This window comes from Dromiciops gliroides, chromosome 6, assembly GCF_019393635.1.
Source record: "Dromiciops gliroides isolate mDroGli1 chromosome 6, mDroGli1.pri, whole genome shotgun sequence".
In the NCBI taxonomy this organism is placed as follows: domain Eukaryota; kingdom Metazoa; phylum Chordata; class Mammalia; order Microbiotheria; family Microbiotheriidae; genus Dromiciops; species Dromiciops gliroides.
In genome coordinates this window covers 121,726,920-121,753,459 of record NC_057866.1, presented here as the reverse complement: position 1 = coordinate 121,753,459, position 26,540 = coordinate 121,726,920, and the positions used below count along the sequence as shown (strand labels likewise).

General features: G+C 37.5%; 1 protein-coding gene across 1 annotated transcript in view; it reads left to right on the top strand.

The window, feature by feature from the left end:
• The first annotated feature begins 4,742 nt into the window (after positions 1 to 4,742).
• Positions 4,743 to 26,540, top strand: part of NFXL1 (nuclear transcription factor, X-box binding like 1) — a 73,803-nt gene continuing 52,005 nt past the window's right edge. The window contains exons 1-10 of the mRNA XM_043973132.1: positions 4,743 to 5,345; positions 8,898 to 9,068; positions 12,082 to 12,191; positions 16,026 to 16,159; positions 19,180 to 19,358; positions 19,571 to 19,732; positions 19,867 to 19,967; positions 20,285 to 20,399; positions 21,771 to 21,895; positions 23,308 to 23,430. Coding sequence (XP_043829067.1) covers positions 5,093 to 5,345; positions 8,898 to 9,068; positions 12,082 to 12,191; positions 16,026 to 16,159; positions 19,180 to 19,358; positions 19,571 to 19,732; positions 19,867 to 19,967; positions 20,285 to 20,399; positions 21,771 to 21,895; positions 23,308 to 23,430 — 1,473 coding nt within the window. The 5' untranslated portion in view covers positions 4,743 to 5,092. The remainder of the gene's footprint in view (positions 5,346 to 8,897; positions 9,069 to 12,081; positions 12,192 to 16,025; positions 16,160 to 19,179; positions 19,359 to 19,570; positions 19,733 to 19,866; positions 19,968 to 20,284; positions 20,400 to 21,770; positions 21,896 to 23,307; positions 23,431 to 26,540) is intronic.

Here is a 26,540-nt window from a genome sequence, read left to right as displayed (position 1 = left end):
GGGGGACTGTAACGATTGGAATAACACCACCTGCTGGATACTTACTGTAGAGGAGTTCTGCCCATGAAGGGAAGGTCTTTGAGGGCAAGACCAGGAGTCAGGAAGTGACGCGGGCTAGTGGGAGGAGGAAGGAAGAGACTGGCGCTCAGTCTCGCGCTCTTTCCTCTGGACTCTGGTGGAGAAGGGAGCTAGAAATGCGCTCTCCCTTTAATAGATAGGAATCTAGACCTTTCTCTCTCTCTTTACCAAATTCTTATTCTCCTTAATAAATGCTTAAAAGTCTAACTCTTGCTAAAGCTTATAATTTATTGGCGACCACTCATTAAATATTTTAGACAGTTTAGCTAGAATTTTAGCCCTTAAACACTACAGGGTTGGTGCTCTATCCACTGAGCCACCTAGCTGGCCCCAGTCTTAACACTTTTCCACCATAGATCAGCTTGAGGGAAGATCAGGGATGAAAAATATACCGAGTTCTCGGTTAATTCCCATGTTTGGACACAACTCATATTACCCAAGACCAGAAAATGTTCTCTCATCCATCTAGAGAGACAGGCGGGATGGTTTCCTGGAACTCCAACAAAGGTAGGTATGATCTTTCCTGCTGTCCTTTTTATTACAGGGAAGAGTAGCTCTAAATCCCTGCAACTCTCATCCTTTGGCAACCTGTTCTGGTATAATTGAAGGAGACACAGGAACCCCTCCAGGCTAAAATGTGGACTTAGAGTATGGGCAGCTGGTCTTCCCAAAGTGCTGACCCATTCCAACTGAGCATTTGAATCTCCAAACCCAGTCTCTGTCTCCAATGTCTGTCTCACATCCTTAATTTTAATGGCCTGTAACTCAGGAGTTTCAGGATTTCCTAATTTCCCCTCTGGACTCAGAGAGGTTATTTCTGGAGTCTTAAAAGGATAGGGGGATGTAGGATCCATAGAATTTTCAAAGGATATTCCTATTCTTCCTTTGGGGTCAGTTATTACTTCTGATGCCCATATACCAAATCCGTATGTCACAAAGGTCAGTCTATTTGGGTCACATTGTTTTTTTTTGATACTCATCTCCCTGGATACTTCTTAGTGTTATAAATTGGTTCTGGACACATGTATTTCCCATAATCTCTAATCCTCTGTGGTACCCCAAGATCATGGTTACACAGGGCAACCTTACAAGTATCAGATTCTACTGTTTGGACTGACACATTCCCTTTTGTTGTGATGTGGTGCACTGGAATGGATTCGAGGGCATAACAGTACCCTTCCACCATTCTGGTCCCAATAGTTAGTATAATTGCCTTCCAGCAGGTAGGGATGAGTCCTCATTCCTCCTTCTCCTTCTTCACCTCCCCCCCCCATAATACCCATCCTTTTTTGCTCCTCCCCTACTTGTTTGCCTGAGCAACTCCCACCACCCCAAAATGTTACCTCCCTTCCCCCTTTTTGTACATTAAAGTCTTTTTAAACTTCACCCTTGGCACATCAGATTCCTTATTCACAGTCCACTGCTCATGCTTTGGCTCTGGTTTTTCTTCTGGAAAAGGTGCCCCTTTTACTTGAGAGTAATGAGTCCAGTTTCGCTCCTCAGTCCGTACTGCAGTGTTGGTGAAAAGTAACACCAGGAATGGCCCTTCCCAAATCAGGTTCGAACTTGTTGTTCTTCCAGGATCTTAACAATACCCAGTCTCCAGGCTTAAATTGGTGAGCTGGAAACTCGAGAGGAGGAATTTGGTCTAGAAGTCCCTTCTGTTGAAGTAAAGAAACAGAGGCAGAGAAGCCAGAAATATATTCTCTGAGAAACATGTCTTTCGTTTCTATTCTTAGGAACTCTGTTTCCCTTCCCAAGTAAGGATACCCAAATAACATCTCATATGGGGATATTTTTACTTCCTTCTTAGGGGTGGTTCTTATCCTAATTAGGGCTAATGGGAGACATTTAGTCCACAGAAGCTTGGTTTCAAGCATTAATTTAGATATTTGCTTTTTTAATGTTTGGTTCACTTTTTTTTGGTTCCCATCTTTGGGTATTCCTAGCTTCAGCTAGAGTTCCCCTGCCCCGATTAAAGACCTTTTTTCTTCAGGAACTGAAAAGCCTTGCTCCTCCCTCCTCCCAGAAACCTCCTGTGAAACAGGAAATAGGGCCATCCACACATACAGCTCCAAGCTAATTGTGTGGTAGCACTGATTAACACAACTAACAGGTGGTAACTTCTGGTCACTAAGGTCACATGGTTTCTTTTCAGGCCAGAGCTCACAATGTCCCTACTAGCAGGGGATGTCATTCCAATTCTCACTGTATGACCCTAATGCAATACCCCCTCCCACCCCTGTCCAACTCTTACTGGCTGGTCATCAAGACTTACAATCTATATTCGTCATCTAACCCAATCATATGTATAGCACATTCTGATTATGAGCTGACCATGAGCTCATGCTGGGGGTGCTAAGATTTATGGTATAGCAAGCTTGTCCCTGAAGTTACACAATGGCAGGATGTAAGCTAGAAACTAAGGAAATAACAAAATATATGACTAGGATATAGTTCTGCTGAGAAAAACACACTATGTTGTCTCTCATATATGGATGCTAGTTTGTCAAAGTCCTTCCTGAAACCTAGTGTGCTTTTTAATTTTTTTCTAAACATTTATTTATTTATTTAGAATTTTCCCCAAGTTACATGGATAAACAAATTTTCACATCAATTTTTAAAATTTTGTGTTCTAAATTCTCTTTCTCCCTCCCTCCCCAACCCCTCCTTAAGAACTCAAGCAATTCAATATAAGTTATACTTGTGTAGTCATGCAAAACATTTCCAACTTGGTCAGGTTATGAAAGAAAACAGACAAAAACACTTTAGAAAGAGGAACTAACAAAAGAAATTTTTACTTTGGTCTGTATTCAGATACCATCAGTTCTTTCTCTGTAGATGGATTGCATTTTTCATAAGTCTTTCTGATAGCATCTTGCTCATCATATCTTATAGCACAATAGTGTTCCATCCTAATCTCATCCCATAATTTGTTTAGCCATTCCCCAATTGATGGCTATCACCCCAGTTTCGAATTCAACTTTGTTCTTTAAAATTTCTTTTAGGATTACCAACCTAGTAGTGGTATTGCTAGGTCAAAGAGTATGCACGGTTTTATAGTTCCAAATTGCTCTACAGAATTTGAATGAGTTTACAACTTTACCAATAGTGTATTAATGTCTCATTTTTTCCATATCCTCAACAACATTTGTCATTTTCCTCTGCTGTCCTATTATCCAATCCAGTAGGTACAAGGGGTAGTACCCAGAATTGTTTTCACCTGAATCTCTCCAATCAATAGTGAGTTAAAGGGGGCAGCTAGGTGGCGAAGTAGATAAAGCACCAGCCCTGGATTCAGGAGGAACTGAGTTGAAATCCGGCCTCAGACACTTGACACTTACTAGCTGTGTGATCCTGGACAAGTCACTTAACCCCAATTGCTTCACATACACACACACACACACACACACACACACACACACACACACACACACACACACACACACACACACACACAATTGCATCTGTTTGGGGGCAGCTAGGTGGTACAGTGGATTAAAGCACAGGCCCTGGATTCAGGAGGACCTGAGTTCTCAAATCCAGCCTCAGACACTTGACACTTACTAGCAGTGTGACCCTAGGCAAGTCAACCCTCAGTGCCCCTCAAAAAAAAAAAAGATAATAGTGAGTTAGAGCATTTTTTTTCATATGGTTATAGGTGGCTTTGATTATTTCATCTGAAAACTTCATGTCTTTTGATCTTCTATCAGTTGGGGAATGGCTCTCATTTGAACAAATTTGACTCAGTTCTCTGTGTTTAAAAACTGAGGCCTGTCAGACAAACTTGCTTCCAATTTTTTCGCAGTTACTATCGCTAACTGTATTACCCTCCATCCTATTCCCTCCCCTTGATATTTACTCTATTTTCTATCTTCTTTCACCCTGTTCCTCCTCAAAAGTGTTTTGCTTCAGACGGTCCCTCCCCCAATCTGTCCTCCCTTCCTTCAGCCCTCCCCCCTTACCCCCTTCCCCTCCCACTTCCTCGCAGGTCAAGATAGATTACTCCATCCAATTGAGTGTGTATGTTATTCCCCCTGAGCCAATTCCGATGAGAGTAAAGGCTTGCTCACTCACTCTCCACCCCCCATCTTCCCCTCCACTCCACACGCCTAGCATGCTTTTTTCTGTCTCCTTCCCCCCGCCCTGTGGAGTAGGGACATAAACACGAGAGGTGAGTGCTTCCATCGATATCACTTTATTAATTTTGAAATCGTCCTCACATTCCCAGGCCCGGTGACAGGTGTCATGGTGGACGAACACCTTTCAAAAGTTCCGCCAGTCAAGCCTGACGTCAAGTTTGACTTTGGGAAACCTAGGACAACTGATGAGGACCTCACAGTTATCTCGATGCCTTGCCCAACCACTTCCTAGCACCTTTGGCTCTAGTCCCTACTATGCGCCGCTGGGAACTCCACGGCATGCTGGGACTTGTAGTTCCGAGTACGGCACCACCCTGGCGTACCTGTTCAGCTGGGACCACTTGCTTATTGAAAGACCCAGCTAGAGCCCGGCTTAAAAGGAAAGAGGAAGCCGACCTTTTTTTTTTTTTTGCCACGTGCCCAGCCACAGTGCCCGCTGGGAGTTGTAGTCGGTAGGGGGGCGGGGTCAGGGGCGGGCGAGGCCGGTAAGGAGACGTAGCTCTCTGCTGGGGGTGTGCGTTGGACGCCGGATCGAACGAGGCGGGCGGGCCGAGCGGCCGCTCGGAACCGGTCACTCCCCTGGGTTGGCCTGGGCGGCGGGTTCACATCTCCCGGTTTCCTCGCCCTCCAGCGCCCCAGTCCTGTTAGGGTGCCGCGGCAGCCCCTTTCTCTTTCGTCCATCCCCTTCGCCGCGTGATCCCGTCGCACATCAGACCCCGGTGTTTCCCGACCCGGCTTCGGAGGGCGACGTGGCCGCTTGCGGGGGCAGAGACGGCGGCGGCTCCTTCCCCGGCCCTCCGCCTCCGGGGGGCTGGGGGGTCCCTTCACGCCTCCCCGGCCCTCACTTCTCGCATCTCCTTCTCTCGGCAGGGATGGAAGCGGCTTGGCGCCAGGCGGTAGGAGGCCGAGGCCGCGGCCGCGCGAGAGGCCGGGCATCCATCTCCCCGGCCTCGGGGAATGGAGTCCAGCACCGTGGCGGAGGCGGGCGGGGCGGCGGAGCCGCGGGAGCCGGCAGCCGGCCCTGGCCGGGCCGAGGGGCCGGGGGCGCCGCGGCCCCCTCCTCTGCCCGGGGCCCGCTCGGAGGCGTCCCGGGAGCAGCGACGCTTCAGGCACCGGCGGCCAGTGGTGAGCCCCTCGCTCCTCCCCGAGAGCTGATTTCATGCACCCCGGAGCCTCTGTGACTTCTCTGGGTCTGAGACACATCTCCAGCCTCTTAGGGGAAACCCTGTCCTGGGGCTTCCAGGCCGAGACCCCCAAACTTGGTTGCAGTTGGTGTATCTCTTTGCAGAGGATGGGGGGGGCGCGTCTCTTCTCTTCTCTCCTTCCCCTCCTCCCTGTCGCTTTCTCTCCCTTCCCTCAACCCTCCTCCCAATTCCCAGCTTAATCCCCCCAGTTTGGTTAGTGTCCCCCTATTCCATGGCCCCTTTTTCCTCTGTATACAACTGTAGTTGGGGTTCCTAACCTTCGCGCCTTGGCTCCTTCTTGGCATTCTGGTGAAGCCTGTATTCCTTCTCAGAATCATGTTTGTATATGCTAAAATAAGGTGCTTAAGATTACAAAGGTAACCAATGATATTGAAAGAGTTATCAAAATATTAAAAAAAAATACTGAAGGACCTCAGTTTAATAGTTGCTGTAACAGTATCAGATTTGTCCAACCCTTAGCTGAGCCCAGAGACATAAAACTCTAGACCCTAGGAATATTTTAGAAATGCAGAAAATGAAGGAGCGAACAAATGAAAAGCTTTACTCCTGAAATAGGGCAGCTAGGTGGTGAAGTGGTTAGAGTGCCAGGCCTGGAGTCAAGAATACTTATCTTTGAGTTGGAATTTGGCCTCAGACTCTTAGTAGCAGTGTGACTCTGGGTAAGTCACTTAACCAGGTTTGCCTCAGTTTCCTCATCTGTAAAATGAGCTGGAGAAGGAAATGGCAAAGCATTCCACTATCATTGCCTTGAAAACCCCAGATGGTGGCAAGACCAGTCCTACTGACTGAACTAAAAACAATTACTCCTAAAATAGTGAAGAATTTATCTATGGCATTTTAGTAGATTCTGAACATTCTACAGGCTGCGCAATACAATCCTCTATTGCTCTCTTCAGTTGCAGTGAATAGCAGCAATGTATATGCTCTATAAGTACTTTATGTTAGGATTTATAGTGCATTTTGGGGCAGCATATTTTTTCTCAGGCTAATATTAACATTTACTATAAATCTATGCCATGATGAGCATCTTTTCTGATGACTTACCATGGCATAGAGATAACCCTGGGTTCTTGAGGGCTTTGCTAATGGACAGGAAGCTCTAGCAGGTTCTACCAACTTGGAAAGGCCTTGAGGAAAGACTGCCTAAATGTTTATCCTCAGATTGACTTTAAAATGATGAGTATTTAGGTCACTCCAACTCTAATAGGCTAAGTTTAGAGTTAAGAGCATTTCTCTGTATTTCTATTTTCCTGTTTCCTTATCTTTGATTTTTATTAGTTTCACCTTTGTTTAATTCCCAAGTAATAAAATGTGAACTAAAGTTTAGAGCTTCCTTTCTTATTGGCCTGGGAGAAATATCTAAAAAGGGCAGTTCAGAGGGGAGGTTAAACCTAAAAGGGTCCCTCATATTTCCGGGACCCCAATGTTAAGGGGAGTCACCCAAATAACGCTCTGTATATCAAATTTTGGCCCTCACAACCCACATTAAAATTAGTTTTTAGTCACCTGAGCACATTCTCCGCATAGCAGTAGGACAGCCTGGGAACCTGTGGACAGTGGTGGGATGGTAGATTAAAGTAATATATATTACTATGTGGTCTAAAACCTAACATAAATTACTTTTATCTTGAGTATTCAAGAAAACAACTAATGCACACCTGGATAATTGAGAGTGTTTTATTGACCTTGTTGACATTAAATGGTCATGCTACTGTGTCTTGATTATAGTAGGAAAGATACTTTAAAAAGTTTGAGATAATTTTGTTTACTGATATTTAGGAGTAAAGATTTTCATTTATCCACTCATTGAAAAGTCTTAATTTTCTTTATCTCTAAGATATTCTTAGTTGTTAATTGAATTGATGATACTTATTTTTCCTTAGTAAGTGCTAGTTTTCCTTTATTTCTATATGTAAAGTGCTTTGCAAATTTGAAAGCTCTGTGTAAATCATTATTTTGTCCTACATCTTTCGATGACCTTTGTAACAGATTCCTTCCCCTAAACCAAAGGTTCTCAGACAACCAGCTTGAAAACCATTTTTTTAAGCTTTAAAATTTTTTTAAATTATGGTCTAAGGCTTATTTTTTTTGTTTGTTTTGTTTTTAGTTTTGTTATTGTTTTTAATAGCCCTTTATAGTGAACTGCTTGTCCCCATAAATACAGATGAGCAACTCATCTGAAACTTACTGTATTTAGAGGTTGTTTTGGACATTCAGAAAGATTAAGGTTAGTCACATCACTAGTATATATCAGTGGCAGGATTTAAATCCTGATGGTTTTGACTCCAAAACTCCTTTACATTGCATATAAGAAATAAGGGGTGTATAAATACAATGGCAGGCACACAGTAAATGCTCAATTATTGGCACTAATTTAGCAAATTATGAGTTTCATCTTTGTGCTAGAAATATAAAATACTGTTCCTGCCTTCAAGGAGTTATCTCAGGGATGACAAGACATAAGTACATGTGAAACTATATGGTTAAGTACCCAAATGAGTGATATAAACAGTAAGCGCTGAGGAAGTGGCAAAACAGAAAATTCTTATCTTTGCTCTGAATCAATTATACATTCAACAGATTTATTTCATTAATAAATCAAGTTAATGCTAAGAAAGTTGTCATTCTTTGAGCATTCTCTAGGGAAAAAAATGGAAAAAAGGCTTTAATATGCTAGATATCTTGGTTTTTATTGTGTATCTTCCTCATCAACTATCAGTGCTGTACATGATACTATTTATTGAGTAATTGAAGCTAGAACTAAGTTCACTGTTGAAAATCCATATATGGTATTGGATTGGAAGTAATTGCTTGAAAGTCAGTTGCTTTAGTAAGGTAAATATAAAAATGTCAAAAAAAATTTTTTTTTTGCAGATTTTAAACCGTTTTTAATACATATCACCAATTACGTTGCATTCCTGTTTTGTTACAATATAAAAAATTTGTGGTTGAATTTTAGAAGTAATGTTAAACTGCTCTGAAATTGTATGATTAACATTTTTTAAAATTTAATTTTCATTCAGAGAGAACAATCACTTGAAACTTTATTCTTCCACATTTTTAGAAATGTGAAAACCTTTTTTGGTATAGTTCCAGCTTAATATTTTTCACAACATTGTTCTAGATAACTCTTGCCAGTTTTTTTGGATGTATAGATAGGTATGTAGGCTTCTTTCTTTGTAAAATTGTTATTTCTTTGGTTCACTTAGTAATTCTTTTTGAAGGACATTGTTATAGAAACATTTGTGTTTTACAAATGTGAATGATTTTCTATTGAAAAGCAATAAATTTGTAAGCAAATGCTATAAAAAGACAGATCCTCTAGCAGAAGTTACTTCTGGGATTTGGTGGAGAACTGCAAGGATGATTTGCTTGATATATTTTTAAAAAACTAACTTCTGTATCATAACTTGTGCTTTACTACTTGAAAATATTTTACAGAAATTAAAAATCAGTTTATTCTTTTAAACAGAACTAATTTCACAGAAGAAATTTGAGGAAATCAAGAAGGCTAATCAAGCAGCAGCAAAAAAACTCGTTGAAGATCAGTTTAGTTCCTCTGAAGAAGAAGGAGATGAAGATACTGAAGGAAAGCAGGGCAAAATTGTTGACAAAACATTCATAACATATACTAGTCAGATAGGTAAAAAAAAATCTAAAATTTTGTTATTTTTGTCGTTGACAAATTTAAACTTGTGATTTGTGGTGACATGACTTGTAAGTGCGGCTTATATCTGAAGAGTTAGCCTTTTGGTTTCTATTAATGTGGTATATATCAGGTCATTCTTTTTTAAGCTGAGCCCTAAGCCAGCTGTGAAGCAAATAGAAGAATCATAGGTATGAGTGTCTCCCATATATTTTATAATGACTCTCTTGTTCTTGTGGAGAAATCTCAACAGAATATTAGGGTGATCTTGGCAAAGTTTAATTCTCTCCAAGTCACTGCCATGGTTCCTGAGTATTTTTGTTAATTTTCCTTTGTTATTTGACTAAACTTTGTGGAATTTGAGGCTCTTTTCTGACTTTAATTCTAATGCCTCTTTTTTTTCTCTGTTAAAATAGTCATTTTTATTTTTTGTAATGTTATTTGGTGCTTACCATGTCTAATTACTTTCTTTTCTTTTTAAATTTAGAATTTTATTTTCCCAAATTATGTGTAAAATACAAAGTTTGACATATTCTAATGCCTTTTAATACATCTTGAAATTTGTACTCATTTTTTCATTGTATTTATGCTTTTTATTCATCCCTTAAGTTATAACTTCTATAAATTTTTTGTCTTGGAATATTGTATGGAATATTCACAACCTATTAACATGAACTTTTTTATTTACTCTATTGGGAGAAGGCTAAGGGAGGTCTCATGTCAGATATGTACTCTATATAAATTGATATGTTCGATATGCAAATGCATGGCAAAAAGGGTTGTTGCAGTTTTGGTAGAATTTGAGGAAGGGCTACGCAGAGGGCATATAGATACTCTTACCTGAAATTTGAATTTAGCAGGAAATGAAAATGCACTATGCGATTCAGGACTGAGATCAGGGTTGGACTTGTGCATAGTTGTGGTACTTGAAGCTCTGGAAATAGATGCAGTAACTAAAGGAAAGAATATAGTGAGAAGATAGGAGGGTCCAAGACAAAACTGTAGCCTACATTTAGGGAGAACAGAAGGAAGAACAACTAGCAAAGAAGAAAAAAGGCACAGGTAGAGAGAACTGGAACAAAACAGCATCACAGAAGCCAAGCAAAAAGAGAAGTTCAAAAAATGGGAAATGATTGGCAGTGTCAATTGATCCTAAGAAGTTTAGTAGAGTTACCTTATTTCTTCTTATGTTTTTGGGGTAACTGTTACCTACCATCTTTTATAATATCATTGTAATCAAAGTTTGTCCTCAAATCTGTTTAAAGATCCATAGAAATCTGAATGCTCACCTTGATGCAAGTGAAAGCCAGAATAGAATCAAAATTGTGATTTCTCTAAATAAATGGATTAGGACTCTAGCAAAGTAGTTCAATTCTTTGTGATAGGGAATATCTTTTGGTCTGTAGTCAATAGGATGGCACTGGGGGCAGCTAGGTGGTACAGTAGATAGAACACTGACCCTGGATTCAGGAGGACCTGAGTTCAAATACAGCCTCAAACACTTGATACTTACTAGCAGTGTGACCCTAGGTAAGTCACTTAACCCCAATTGCCTCACAGATAGATAGATAGATTAGATGGATAGATTGATAGGACAAGGTACTAGCTGTGTGATGTTAGGCAAAGTCCTTTAATTTCTTTGGGCCTCAGTTTCTTCTGTAAAATGAGGGGCTGGATATGAAGACCCTCTTTCAGCTCCAAAGCTAAAATCCTGTGATCACTGATATTGCTTTAGTTTGGTGGCAACGCATCCCAAATGTATATTGCTGTATTTGACTGAGATTAGTGTATTTTTGTTCATGACTCTATTCTTAGAATAGTAATCTTTTTTTCTCTATGATTGAAATAAATGTAAGCTCTGGTTTAGTTTAAGCAGCAGTGACTTCAGGATTATAGAAGATTTGTGATAAAGCAAGAAGAATGCAGGAGCTTCTTATTCATAGAAAATCATGTAAAAGATAACTTGGCCTGGGTCTTTCCTATGACCTGAACTTGCTTGGAATGAAAATAAATTTCTCTTTAGTCTTGTTGGAAAGTTGCTCTTGTGAAGCATGGGGATTCTCTTTGATGAATTATACTTGTGTCAGAAAAGCTTAACCAATGAGACTTTCAGAAAAATCCTTGGCTGATAATTTTTAAAAAAACCCTTTTTAATCCTTATTTTAATGAAGTGATCATGACCAAAGATGCCTTATAGTTGTTAGTGTGAGTTTTCATTTACGTGATTTTATGAATATATTTAGCACTTAAGGCACTCAATTTCTTTTCTTTGGGGGGGATAATTTAACTTTTAAATTAGTATACTATAGTAGATGTTGATAATAAAATGTTTTTGTGATTTGTGGAAACATGACAGTATTTTGAGAGTGACTGGTTTATGCAGTGTTTCCTTTTTGGGAATAAATTATAAATAGCTGAGAATTTAACCTTTTTAAGTACAAACTTTTAAAGTTTATATGATGTTTACATTTTAGAAAGATATACAATTTTGTCACATACTTTTAGTTTCTTAAATAGAGCAGAATGTGACTTTTCCCTGGTAGTTCAGGTTTTTTGTTAAGAACATCATTTACTATCCTGTGTTTTCTAGAGTGATCCTCTTTGATATGAAAGAAGTAGATAGGTCTATTTGTCCCTGTACTCAGTGGCCCCAGTTGGCTCTGCTTTTTGAGCCCTTGTTTTCTCTTTTCTTCCTTGCTGTCAGTCTCTTTTTGCTACTTTTAGAATGCCTATTCCTAGCTTCTTTCCACAGTTTTAAATTTGCTTCTTATGGCTTGAAAACAACAAAGCTTGCTTAGAATTGTGTCTGAGGTAAGAGTAAAGAGATTCTGCCAGGTCTAAGGGCCTCTCTGGTGAGTCAAATCCTTGAGCTATGTGACATCTCAGGCATTTTTTTTGCTTAGTTTTTGTATTCTAGATAAATCAGGTTTCTGGATAATTGAATAGCGAATTATACTACATTTCAGAAAATTCTGGGTACTTAAAAATGTCAATTTTTTTTCATTTTAAGATGGAGATATGCGTGAATTGGAACGAACCAGACAGTATATAAATGAAGCTTTTCAGTCAGGGGCTATGACATGTTTAATTTGTATTGCTTCAGTAAAGAGAAATCAAGCAGTAAGTTTCTTCTTTATATCTATCTGTGAATAGTTTTTATATGTACTTATTTGTTTTCTTAAAAGGTTAAAAATACCAGTGAACTTGGAAAATTTAAAAATACAATCAATTTTTTATGTTGAACATATTTGGAAAGGTAAAGAAACCCATTCAAAAGTATCCTTGAATTGCCCATCTGATTTTGTGGTTTTAGCATTATTAGAGTTCCTTTTCACATAATGTTAATTTTAATGACAAACATTTAGGTATCTCCTATAGGGAAAGCTCTGGGAATAGAGATGAAGTCAGATAGTCCCTGCCCTTACGTAGTTTACAATATTTTCTTATATATGAATACAATAAAGGGAGCACTCCCCATACAATCTAGAGAGTCCTAAAATGGCAAAATGTTATAGTAATGTATGGGCAGCTTCCAGTATTTGAAAAATTACTTGATCCTTAAATTCATAGTTAAATTAGTTGTTTGGAAAGTAGAACATAGGTTTCTCAAGGCAGCCCATGATCTGTAATGCGGAGGAAGCAGGTGGTATAGCCCAGAGTGCTGGACTTAGAGCCAGGAAGACCTGAGTTCAAATTCAACATCAGACACTTTGGAACTCTGTGACCCCGGACAAGTCATTTAGCTTTTCTCAGCCTCAGTTTTCTAAACTGTAAAATGAGGATAACTATAGTACCTACCTCTCAGGGTTAATGGGAAGAGCAAATGAGATGTGTATTTTGCTTTGCAAACCTTAAAACACTATATAAATACTAGCTTACCATCATTATTCTTATAACTAATAACAACAATGGACCAGAAACCTAATTATTAAACATTCTTAACTACCATCCAGATTTCAAAACTATGCTACATAGTGCAGTGATTATTAAAACTATTTTGCATTGGTTAAAAAATAGAGGTCAGTTAATGAACAGATTAGGTACACAACCTACAGAAGCACAGACCCTAATTTCAGAAACAAGAATCATGAATTGCTAGGAAAACTGGAAAGCAATATAGCTAAAATTAGGTTGTCACCATCTTACTTTAAACTCGAATAAGTTCCAAATGGTCGAGAAAGAAAATGTCACATCTTAAACGGTTTAGTGAAATGAGAAAGGAAATCATGACCTAGTAAGGGATAGAAAGGATCACAAAAGATAAATGGACACTTTTGATTACATTATATTAAATAGTTTTTGCACAAAAAATTAATAATTAAAATTAGAAGGGAAACAGCTGGGGGGGAACTGCAGCAGATTTCTTTGACAAAAAGTCTGATAATCCAAGTTATTTAAGAAACTGGTTCCTGCAAAAAAAAAAAAGAATGAAAGAAAAGAAACTGATTCAAATATATAAGAGCAAGAGCTTTATCTCAACAGATAAATGGTCAAAGTATATAAAGGAGCAGTTCTTGAAGGGAAGAAATCCAGGCTGTCATCAGCCATGTGAAAATAAATATAGCAGCTGTGACAAAAACCTGGAAGCCAAGAGGGCCCCTATCTATGATTTATGAAATATTATTCAAGAAATGACAAAAGGGACAATTCTAGAGAAGCCTGGGAAGACTTGTATGAACTGATGTAGAGGGAAGTAAGCAGAGCCAGGACAACAATTTATACAATGGCAACAAACATTGTAGACGAACAACTCTGAAAGACTTGAGAGCTCTGGTCAATACAATAATTAGCTGTGATTCCAAGAGATGGGTGAGGAAACACCACCTGCCTTCTAATGTTTGGAATAAAACATTCTTAGCTAATATGGAGCTTGACTATGTACATGTGATACAAGGGTTTTGTTTTAATTTTAAGAGGAATTAATTGGGGAATAACTAAACAAGCTGTGGTCTATGCTTGTAATGGAATATTATTGTGCTATAAGAAATGATTAGCAGGATGATTTCAGAAGAACCTGGAAAGACTTAAATGAACTGATGTATAGTGAAGTGAACAGAACCAGGAGAATGTTGTACACAGTAACAGCAATACTGTTTGATGAATGACTTAGCTGTTCTCAGCAACTAGTGATGAAGCATACTGTCTGCCTCCAGAGAAAGGACTGATATTGACTGAACATAGACTGAAGCATGCTATTTTTTACTTCATTTTGTTTTTTTCTTTTATTCTAGTTTTCTTATACAAAATTACTAGTATGGAAATGTTTTACATAATTGCACATGTGTAACCTTTATCTGATTGCTTATTGTCTCAGGGATGGGGGGGGAGGGGGGAGAGGAGAGGGAAGGATAGAATTTGGAACTCAAAACATTAAATAAAAATGTTTATATAAAAAAATGAAAGAGCAACTTAAACATCATATTTTTTTCTAAAGGGGAGTTGGGGTCAAGAAATTGGAATAGTAATAGGGTTTCAAAATTAACAATAAAACCATGAAAAAGAGGGTCAATCAAATGTTATAAGAAAACACCAGAGAACAAATCAAAGGTCAGTAGAAAAGACAAGTAAGACAGCTTTGCAAATAACTTGTTTTAATTCTGTACTTGAAAAGCTAGCTGTTTACCATATACAGGTCTTTGTATTTGTAAGTCTTTACCTTGGAACAGTTAGGGGTCATAGTTGATAGAGCCCTGGGGCCTGGAGTCAGGAAGACCTGAGTTCAAATATGGCCTCAGATACTTAGTAGCTATGTGACCCTGAGAAAGTCACTTCTGTTTGCCCAAGTTAATATTAACACCTACCTCCTAGGTGGTTGTGAGGATCAAAGGAGATAACAATTGTAAAGTGCTTAGCACAGTGCCTATAGGGCACATAGTGAATAGTATTATTATAATTTTTGTTCTTGTTATTACTTGGTGTTATTTAAATTCAGCATTTTTTAATAATGGAAAACCAAAGAAAAATTAAGTAGCATTTATAACAATGTTTCTATGGGAAAAGACATTGGGTTCTAATGTAGCATGCCAGTATATATCTCTGCTGTAAGGAGTGAGCATTTTCCTCCTTTCTCACCCTCCCTACTTGCTAAGAGTGGGGACAGGATCTTTCGGGGCATTTAGTCCCAAGTTATGGTCACATGGCCTGTGAATCTGTTTATAGATGGTTTGGGGGAGGAAAGAGGATTAATAACAAGAATTGATAATAAGGTTAAATAACAGGGTGGTGGGGTCACCCCCCCCCTCCCCCCCCATACCTTTGTGGTCTCTGGCTATTGATTGGCCTCTTCTTTCTGTTGGTGCAGGAAGAGAAAATAATTTTCCCCTAGGATGTATGTTTTAATTCCCCTTGCTACCATTAGCCCTACCCCCTCAGACTTGCCTCTAGACTTGAATTGGTGTGTAGGATATTTGCTGGTAGCAGAGAGAAAATAAAACTGTTCCTGCCCATAGATACATGAATTCTGTTGTAATAAAAGTAGGAATCCAGTCAGTTGTGTATCTTATGTATTATCCTCTGTGTGGGTGGCCCACCTGGTCCCATTTAATCTCTTGGCTTTTCCTATCAATGGCTTCCTGCTATTTTACTGCCAGCTGAAGGAAATCTTAATTTGAATGAACTTTTTGACTTTGGTCAGGAGGCACAAAAAACTTTGTCAGTGTGCTCAGCGGGGTCATCATTAAGTAATCCTTTACTGGTTGCTTGATGTCCCTCTAGGATTAAAGCATGAAAGAGAAACGTCGGAGTGAGGGAAAATTTAGTTTTCCTGAGTGGCGTTTGGTGAAATATTGCTTTATTATTTGTCAATAATTTAGTGCCTCTGAAGTCACTTTCTCATTTCCTAGTCTTCCAGGTACCCTAGGAAATAGGTAGAGCAAGAACTCTTTACTTGTTTATCTTACCAAGAAGAAGCTATATTCTTACCTCATTTTAATTTCTGATGAATTTTTGTCTTAGGTTTGGAGCTGTTCAGGATGTTTCTGTATATTTCACATGCCCTGTATTCAAAAGTGGGCCAAAGATAGCCTGTTCCTTGTGTCTTCGCCTCTGACGGATGATGACTTTGGAAAAAGAGACTATCCATGGCCTTGGTAAGCTTTTGTCCTACTGGAAATGCTTAGTTGAAGGTAATACAGGCAGCTAGGTGGCACAGTGGATGAAGCACCAGCCCTGGATTCAGGAGGACCTGAGTTCAAATCTGGCCTCAGACACTTGACAGTTAACTAGCTGTGTGACCCTCAGCAAGTCACTTAACCCTCATTGCCCCACAAAAACAAAACAAAAACAAATTATTAAGAAGTCAATTTCAAATTTCAGATTTTTACAGATGAATTTTGTGATCTCAAAGCTTATAATAGTCCTTTAGTTAATGATTACTAGCCCTCATAGAGAAACCACTTAGGTCACAATTGGTACAAGTGCCTTCATATCTCATACTGGATCCCAAGTCTCTGCATTTATATTGGGCTCTCTGTTATTTCTGGAATGCTCTTCCTCCTGGCTCCCATAAAGACTCATTTCAAATCCCACTTTCTGCAGGAGGGCTTTCTTGCTTCTACTTGACACCTAGTGCCCTCTGAGATTACTTTCTATTTATAGCATATATATTTTTGTGTACCTACTTGATTTCATGTTGTTTTGCTCATTAGAATGTGAGTTTCTTAAGAGTAAGGACCATTTTTGCTTTTTTTGTGTTTTTAGTGCTTAGTACAGTGGTTACAACATAGTAAGGGATTAATGAATGCTTGCTTACTGACTGGTGATGAGTCAAATAATTGTCTCATTTCTGAGATGAGATAGGACTTTAGTTAGACAAAATAGAGTGAAAATTTGATATTCTTTGTTTTTAAGGTTTCCCTTGTTTTTTTAAAAATGGATTTTTATTGAAAAAAATTTTTATATCACACAGGTTTCCCATGTTAGCTTGCTTTTGACCAATAAATAGGATATAGTTGAATTTGTTTTTTGGTATGTCAGTAATAGATGGTTTTCACCCCCTGTTCTACAGATAATAAGTCAGGTGCACTTTAATTTATCTGATGGTTTGAGATGCCTCTCAGCTACTGATACTAGTCTTAACAGCATCCTTGTCTGAATAGTTTGAGGGAGTGATAGAGGTTTTTTTTGGTTGTTTTTTTTTTTAACTAGCTAGGGAGAATTATTTGAAGAATTTTAATAGAAATGTCAATCCTTATTTATTCAGGAGAGGCAGTTTTGTGAAGCTGGTACTCCTTTTGGATAAGATCTTCTTAGGAGGTCATAGACCTTGAGTTTGAAGAAACCTTATAGTCTGTCTCCTCCAGCTCCTTTTTTTATGGTTGAGGAAACAGACAGGACTTTCCTAGCTTCATACAAATCTTATATATTGGAGTTGGATTTGGGCCCTTGTTTCTGACTCCAAAGCCACTGGTTTATGGGGTTATCCAGAAATAGGATACCAAGTTCTTGGGATGATAGAAAATATGTCCTTTTGTTTTGTTGTGTTTTGGCTTAGTAGATAAAGAAATTCATACTTCAATTTTCTAGCTTTGCAAAGAAGGGGATTGAAATATTTCATAGAAATGAATATTGCAGGTAACTGAAGCTTACTTCTGAAGAAAAAAAATTTATTAATACCTTTTTAAAGAGCATCAAGAAAAATAGCTAAGAAAGCAAACACACATTAGTCTTACCTGACAGTATGCAGCAATGGATAGACAACCTTAGTCCCTTGCCTTTCTCCTGTTCTGTTTCACCAGCATTCTGGAATCAAGATTATTATATAATTTGAATTCTGATGGCTTTTATTTTTGTTTTCTGTTACATTATTGTGATCATTATATGTGTTCTTGTAATCCTACTGAGTTTGCTTGGCATTGCTTCATAGAAGTCTTCTCCGATGTCTCTGAATTTTTCATATTTGTCCCAATTATGTTCTATTATGTTTATATACCCATTTAAAAAAAGAATGCCTGCTTTCTTTTTTCTTTCTTTCTTTCTTTTTGCTGTCATAAACTCACCTTTGTTTTGAGTCAAAATCTTTTGAAAATTCTTTGTGCTCTTCTTAAGTGGAATGTTCAAATGACATCGCAGATTCAAAAATAAATTTTTTGATAATCCAGGGTCATTATGAAAATATTGTATAATTATGATTTAAAAAAAATTTTTTTTGGTATCTTTTTTTTTACATCACCTAGATTTCTTTCTGTGTCTTTCTCCCTTCCCTCCCAGAGGGCCTTCTAAGAAAGAATTTTTTAAAAAATTAAAAAGATAAAAATTTCAGTAAAACTGATTAACATATTGAAAAACAAATCTGATGTTAGATGCAGTTGACCTCTTGGAAAGGAAGAGATGGAGGTGTCACATTTTTTCTTTTGAAGCCATCCTTATTCTTTGTAATTTTGCAGCATAAGTTTTTACTTGTTTTGTGATAATTATTTTTTCCATTTACATTGTTTCCTTTCATCATTTCCTTTTAAGTCTTTTTCTGCTTCTCTGTATTTGTCCTATTCCTTTATAATCTTGTACCACAGTTCATTTAACTTTTACTTCATTGATGGCCATCTATTTTTGTTTTCACTTATTTGCTACAAAAAAGGGTAATACTATGAACATTTTGGGCATAGATAGTTTTTCTTTTTTTTAAATGATACTGTTGGGTATATGCCTAGCATTGTTATCTCTGGATCAAAGGATATGGGATTTTAAGTTCTGTCTTGTAACTCCTTTTGTCATTGTGTGTTTTTTTTTCTATAAAAGCCTTTTTTAAAAACTATTTCTTTTCTTTTTTTGGACTGGGCAATGAGGATTAAGTGACTTGCCCAGGGTCACACAGCTAGTAAGGGTCAAGGGTCAAGGCTGAATTTGAACTCAAATCCTCCTGAATCCAGGGCTGGTGCTTTATCTACTGCTTCATCTAGCTGCCCCCTGTAAAAGCCTTTTATGCCCCTTTTGTGGAATACAAAGGCATCCTGAAATGTTTTAGGGTTTTACTTGCACAATAATGGACCATATGACAGTGCAAATACATTTTAAGTCAAAAGCAGTTATTTTATGTTCACTTTTTCTTCCTTATTTCGTTTTGAAGAAGGATGCTAAAGTCCAGTCTTAAAATTCTTTTCCCTTCCTCTAGTCCAAAATGTAGGTTCGAATATAAACGATCTGAAACACCTACTCGATATTATTGCTATTGTGGAAAAGTAGAAGATCCACCCCTGGATCCATGGCTTGTGCCTCACTCATGTGGACAAGTGTGTGAGAGAGAATTTAAGCCCCCTTGTGGACATAAATGTTTACTCCTCTGTCACCCAGGTAACTAATTTTGTTTTAATTGTTTTTGGTTGATGACTTGTACATTTCAAAAAAAGTGGTTAATTTTACAATTTGACATTAAAACCTAAATATTGGTTAAAAAAGGATGGTAAAGAATCTTTAAAGTGTTGATATGAAAAGCATTAAATTTGAGTTTAAACATGATCTCAGACTTCAATATTCACTTTTGTCCTTTTGCTGGATTTCACTAGGCCCTTGCCCACCCTGTCCAAAGATGGTTACTATTACTTGTTACTGTAAGAAGGCAAAACCAGTATCTCGCCGATGTAGTACCAAGGAGTGGTCCTGTCAGCAACCATGTGGTCGGAAGTTGTTGTGTGGACAGCATAAGTGTGAAAATCCTTGTCATGCAGGTAAAAGGAATGTCTAAATAAGCTAGATGTTTTGAATGAGGCAATTAGCAAAGACAAGTATGAAATGTGAGACTTCTGGGATAAAAGAATCAATTTTCAAATTAACTTGTTCTGATTAATCATTATAATTTTAGGAAATTGTCAACCCTGTCCACGAGTTAGCAAACAGAAGTGTGTCTGTGGCAAACAGGTAGCTGAAAGACTTTGTGCAAGTCCAGTGTGGCACTGTGATCAGGTGAGTAAGGGTCTTTAAACCTGTGAGCTGTTGGCTCCTGTGGGCTAATTGGGAAGCTGCTTCTTTCTGTCAGTTTCTATTGCTCAAGCAATGCCACCCACACTGGCCTGTGACACTTCATATGTAGGGAATCACTCTTTCAGCTCCCTTTCACTTAGCTGATGAGGCAAATAAAAAAGAAATTCTGTTATTTTAAAAGATATTAAGTGCTATGAAATTGTGTTTTTATTTTATGGGGGTCAAATGAATAGTTTTTATTATGTCAATGGGGATTAATCTATTAAATACTTCATTGATGCTTATGACATTTCTTTTAGGTATGTGGAAAAATATTGCCATGTGGCAGTCACAGGTGTGAGCAAGTTTGTCATCCTCTTGCTTGTGGAGAATGTCCTCGATCTGGGAAAAGATTCTGTCCGTGTCAGAAATCAAGTAAGGGTTTTGCTACTTAGATGTAAATAAATAGAACTGAAAAGAACCTCACAGATCATATTCTGTGAGGAAACAAGCCCAAAGAAGACTGCTCTTATGACTGCTGTTCTATTTTTTTTCTTTACATTTTTTTTTTTTAGTGAGGCAATTGGGGTTAAGTGACTTGCCCAGGGTCACACAGCTAGTAAGTGTTAAGTGTCTGAAGCTGGATTTGAACTGGTTTATCATTGTGTTGAAAAGATTTATAAAGTTTTTAACGTTTAACATTTTCCTCTATAATGCTACGATCATTGTACAAATTGTTCTCATTCCGTTCTGCATCACTTCATAGAGGTATTCTCAGTTTCATCTAAAATGGTCCATTTCATAATTGCCTATGGCACAATAATATTCAATTACATCCATATAGCATAATATGTTTAGCCATTCCTCAATAGGAGAGCATCCCCTTAGTTTCCAGTTTTTATCTTTGATGAAAAGAGCTGCTATAAATATTTTATTTTTCATCTTTCTTTGATTTCATTAGCGTATAAGCCTAGTAATGGTACAGGTGGACGAACAATGGTATGGACAATGGTAATTTTCTGGGTGTAGTTTCATATTGCCTTCTAGAAATACTGAATCAGTCCACTGCTTCACCAGCAATGCATTAGGTACCTATTTTCCCACAGTCCCTCAAGCATTCGTCATTTTCCTCTTCACTAGTTCTATAGGTGTGAGGCGGAATGTCATAGTTGCTTTAATTTTCTTTTTTCTCATTGTTAGTAATTTAGAACATTTTGTGGTATGGTCGATAGCTTGGATTTTTTTTCTTTTAAAACCACTTTTCCTCTTATTTATAGATTTGGAAAGTGATTTCTTCCTTGTATTGGTATATGACGTGATGCTGGTCTAAACTTAATTTCTGCCAGGCTGTCGTTTAGTTTGCCTAGTAGTTTTGTCAAATAATCCTTTCCCAATAACTGGGGCCTTTAGGCTTATCAAGCACTATAATATTATGGTATACCTAATCTGTTTAACTGATGAACTTCTTTTTTTTCAAAAAACCAGTACCAAGTTATTTTAATGATTACTACTTTGTACTACAATTTGAAATACAGTACTGATAGATTTTTGCTCCCACCACTTCCTTCTTCCTTTTTTTTTTTTTTGTTAGGGATTGCTATTAGTAGGTTTTTCTTAAGCTACCTTTTCTAATAACTTTTTAGTGTTTATACAACTTTAAAAAGGTATTACTATAGAGTTTAATATTCAAAACAAATATTTACCAGTGGATTCTGAGATAATTTAAAGCGATCTAATTTATGTATACTTTGGTAAGTACTGTTAATACTTATATGTCATAAACATTGGCTTTTTGTTTACATTTAGAATTTTCTTTGCCTTGTACGGAAGATGTACCAACTTGTGGAGATAGTTGTGACAAAGTACTTGAATGTGGAGTTCATAGGTGTTCGCAGCGTTGTCATCGAGGTCCTTGTGAAATATGTAGACAGGTTGGTCATTTTCTGTTCCATTAACTTAGAAATATTACCTCATAAAAGTATAGGATTAGGCACTCCTTTTCCTCAAGCTGATTTCCTTTTTTTTTACTTTATGAATCAGAAAAAGAGAAAAGGCTGCTTTTGTGTAGTAGGTTGTGAGCAGTGTAAGAAGTAATACTTTTTTTAAAGTATGGAAACTCAAAAGAGTATGTCATGAAAGAATAATTTTGAATTTTTTTCTTGAATATCAGTGAATTTAGGCTTCTCTTGGATTTTTGGAATTTGTTTTATTCTATTAAGGGATAGTCATTGCAGTGTTATATTTCAAGAAATGTTGAGATGAGTTGCCCTGGTCTGGTTCTAATCTTGATTTTTAGATATATGTACATTGTGGCTTTGACCTAAGTGCAGAGTTAGTGAATAAGCTTGGAAAGATACCTAAGTTTCATACTCATAATGTAATAGTCCTTCTGTTCTCACTCTGATTAGATTCTGGTCAAAATTCACATGTTTAAGTAACTAGATGTAAGGGACATTTAATGAGTTGAGAGTTTTTCTTTATTAAAAAATAAAATAAAATAACTTAGAAGGTGCAAAGCTTTACACTTACTCAAGTAATGAACTCTCTGAAGAGAAGAGAAAATTAGAATTCAGTGACTCCATGATACAATGAGAAATACCAAAATAGCAAAATCAAAAGATTGAGAAAATAGAAGAAAGTGCAAAATATTTGTTATAAAAAATAACTAACTCAGAAAACTGGCCAAGGAGTTAATCTAAGAATCCCTGGGGCTCTTGTCCTGAGGACTCCTGGTGGAGAAGGGAGCTAGAAATGCGCTCTCCCTTTAATAGATAGGAATCTAGGCCTTTCTCTCTCTCTTTATCAAATTCTTATTCTCCTTAATAAATGCTTAAAAGTCTAACTCTTGCTAAAGCTTATAATTTATTGGCGACCACTCATGAAATATTTTAGACAGTTTAGCTAGAATTTTAGCCCTTAACAGGCATAATTCCAGATTGCTCTCCAAAATGGTTTTATCAGTTCACAGTTCCACCACTATTGTATTATAGTCTCAAATTTTCCACAACTTCTTCAACATTTGTTGCTTTCCCCTTCTAACATTTTAGTCAATATGATAGGTGTGAGATGATATCTCAAAGTAGTTTTAATTTTAATTTCTCCAACCATTTATTGCATATTTTCATTTGAATATATATAATTTTGATTTCTGCATCAAAAAACTACCTGTTCATATATAAAATTCTTAAGTTTCACTTCTAGCTTAGATTAAGTTCATGGCACTGGGAAAAACCATTTTGGGGGGTTGTTATCATTTTGAGTTGTTGTCTATTATTGTGCACATTTTAATGTAAAAATTATAGACTAGCAAAATTGTTTAATTACATATTCCATTATTTTTTAGGAAGTTGAAAAGCATTGTCGTTGTGGAAAACATACCAAACGCATGCCATGCCACAAACCGTATCTCTGTGAAACTAAGTGTGTTAAGCTGCGTGACTGCCAGAGGCATCAGTGTAAGAGAAAGGTAACGTTTTTTTTTGTTTTGTTTTGTTTTTGTTTTTTGCTGGGCAATGAGGGTTAAGTGACTTGCCCAAAGTCACACAGCTAGTAAGTGTCAAGTGTCTGAGGCCGGATTTGAACTCAGGTACTCCTGAATCCAGGGCCGGTGCTTTATCCACTGTGCCACCTAGCTGCCCCCGAGAGGTAACGTTTTAAAATACAGTGTTGGAAATGTAGTGATTTCTTAAAACTCTCAAATCTTTATCCTCAACTCCCTGACATCTGCTATAGTTTCCCTGTTTTGTGCTGGAAATCTTTGTTCCTCATCTATCCAGATAAGAAATTTAAAAAAAAATTGTTGGCTTCTGTTACTGAAATTTTTACAAGTATATGAAAATTATCCAGTCACATAGGGTGATGTGATTATTTCCATCAATCATTTAATACTGTGAAATAATGTGTTTCCTAGAAAATACAAGCATGACCAGTATATTTGACTGACTAATTTTTCATTGAGATCTTCATCAAAAAAGCATATTTTGTATATTGTATGAACTGAGTTAATATATTTGACCTTACACTGTAAGATAGTTGCCTCTACTCAGGACTAAATTATTAGTAGCTATATATCTAGACCTTCCTTGACTTTTGGGTTTGTGAATATAAATCAATATTGCTAAATATATATGAGTCAAATATTTTGGGAGATGGTTTCCTTGAATGTTGGGTTGTAAATTGTCATAAATGTTTTGAGGTTTTTATAAAACGACTCGATGTAATTTCCTAGCAGAATAAACAGTTGTGTAGGTTATTATTTCCTAAGTTATCTTTTATAATTGAGCCACCATATATATATTTTCTTAAAAGTGAGGTAAACATGCTTTGATATTTACTACATGTGGAAATTTGAAGCTTTCTAAAATTTCTTTTTCTACTATTTCCCAAATATATTTAAGTAGACAGGAACATAATTATTATTATTATTTTTTTTTTTACTAAATAAGTTCTTTATATTTGAGAGTTTCTCTAGAGACAATAGTAGATTCACAGCGTTTTGGCCTCAGTGTCTTTAATAATAATATATTTGCTAACTTAGTTATGTTTGAAAGTTATTAGCAAGAATTTTAAAATTCTTAATAGAAATTCCAGTAAGCTAGTGACTTCTGGGTAATCAGTGAACTTTCAAAATAGTACATTTCCAGTTTCATCCATAAGTGCTACAATATCACAATCCATCTGGGCATTTAAGTAGTAGGTGTTAGAGGTCCTAGAGTGAACTATGACCCTTTAAAAAAAATAAACTGGTAAATTGACATGGTTATCTAAAAAAAAGTCTCTGCTTCTTTTTTTAGAAATAAAAAGGTCAGGAGTCAGGATTACATAGAAAGGGTCCTATCAACATAAATGGAGCCCTATTTTTTGTTTTCCCCTCTACTGCTTGTTAGAAATAGAAGCCAGGGTGTAGCTAGGTGGTGCAGTTTATAAAGCACTGGTCCTGGATTCAGGAGGACCTGAGTTCAAATCCAGCCTCAGACACTTGACACTAGCTGTGTGACCCTTGGCAAGTCACTTAACCCTCATTGCCCTGCCAAAAAAATAGAAATAGAAGCCATCAAGAATTATTCAAACTTCATAGGACTAGATCCTGCTACTTATATACATAATCTATAAGAATTATATCAATATGCTATTTTACTCAATGATCTCATTAACTCCTATGGATTCCTTTGGATTCAATTATCACGTCTATGCTGATGATTATCAAATTTACTTATACAGCCTTAACCTCTTCTGACCTCTATTCTCACATCTTCAAATGCCTATTCCATGTCTCAAACTAGAAGTCCAGTAAATTGAACTCATTATTTTTCTCCCCAAACCTCTCCATTCTCCAAACTTGCCAATGCCTGTTGATTTCACCTTTTTAACATTTTTCTTTCTTTCTTTCTTTTTTTGTTTTGTTTTGTTTTAGCAACAAACGTTTATTTTATTTTTTCCAGTTACATGTGAGGGTAGTTTTCAACATTCATTTTCATAAGATTTAGAGTTCCAAATTTTTCTCCCTCCCTTTCCTCCCCCCTCCACAAGATTGCAACCAGGTTATATATGTACAATCCACAAGTGTTCTTTTTATCAGTTCTTTCTATGGGGGTGGATGGTAAGCTTCCTCATTAGTTCCTTGGGATTGTCTTGGATCATTGCATTGCTGAGAGTAGTTAAGTCATTCACAATTGCTCATTGAACAATACTGGTGTCACTATGCACAATGTCCTCCCAGCTTTGCTCACTTCACTTATACATCGATGTTCATTAGTCTTTCCAGGTTTTTCTGGGATCATCCTGTTTGTCATTTCCGGTAGCACAAGACCATTCCACCACAATCATTTAGCACAGCTTTTTCCATCATTCCTCAATGGATGGACATTCCCTTGATTCTCAATTCTTAGCCTCCACAAAGAGTTGCTATTAATATTTTTTGTAAAGATTTTCCACCCTTTTCTCTTTTTCATGATTACTGTTGTTAACTGTTTCACTTCCATCTTATTCCCTTCCCCATGGTTATCCATCTTCTTTCATCCTATCACTCTCAAAAGGAATTTGCTTCTGTCTGTCCCCTCCCCCACTCTGCCCTTCCTTCTTTTGCCCCTCTCTCTTTATCCCCTTCCCCTCCTATTTTCCTGCTGGGTTAGAGAGATTACTCTACCCAATTGAGAGTGTACATTATTCCCTCCTTGAGCCAATTCTAATAAAATTGAGGTCTTTGAGCCTGTTCTGATGAGTGTTAGGCTCATTTACTGCCCAGATTAAATAGATTACTCCACCCTGTTGTGTGTGTGTGTGTGTGTGTGTGTGTGTGTGTTAGTCCCTTCTTGAGGCAGCTCTGATGAGTTTAAGGTGTTTGAGCCTTTTCTGATGAGTGTAAAATTCATTTACTGTCCTGCTCCTCTCCCATCTCTTCCCCCACTCCATAAGTCTTTTCCTGTTTCTTTCATGTAGGATTTCACCTCTGCCCTTCCCCCTCCCCCAATGCATTCCCCTCACCCCTCAGTTTAACCCTAAGGATGTCATCATGGGGCAGCTAGGTGACACAGTGGACAAATTATCACCCCTGCACCCAGGGGGATCAGAGCCAAA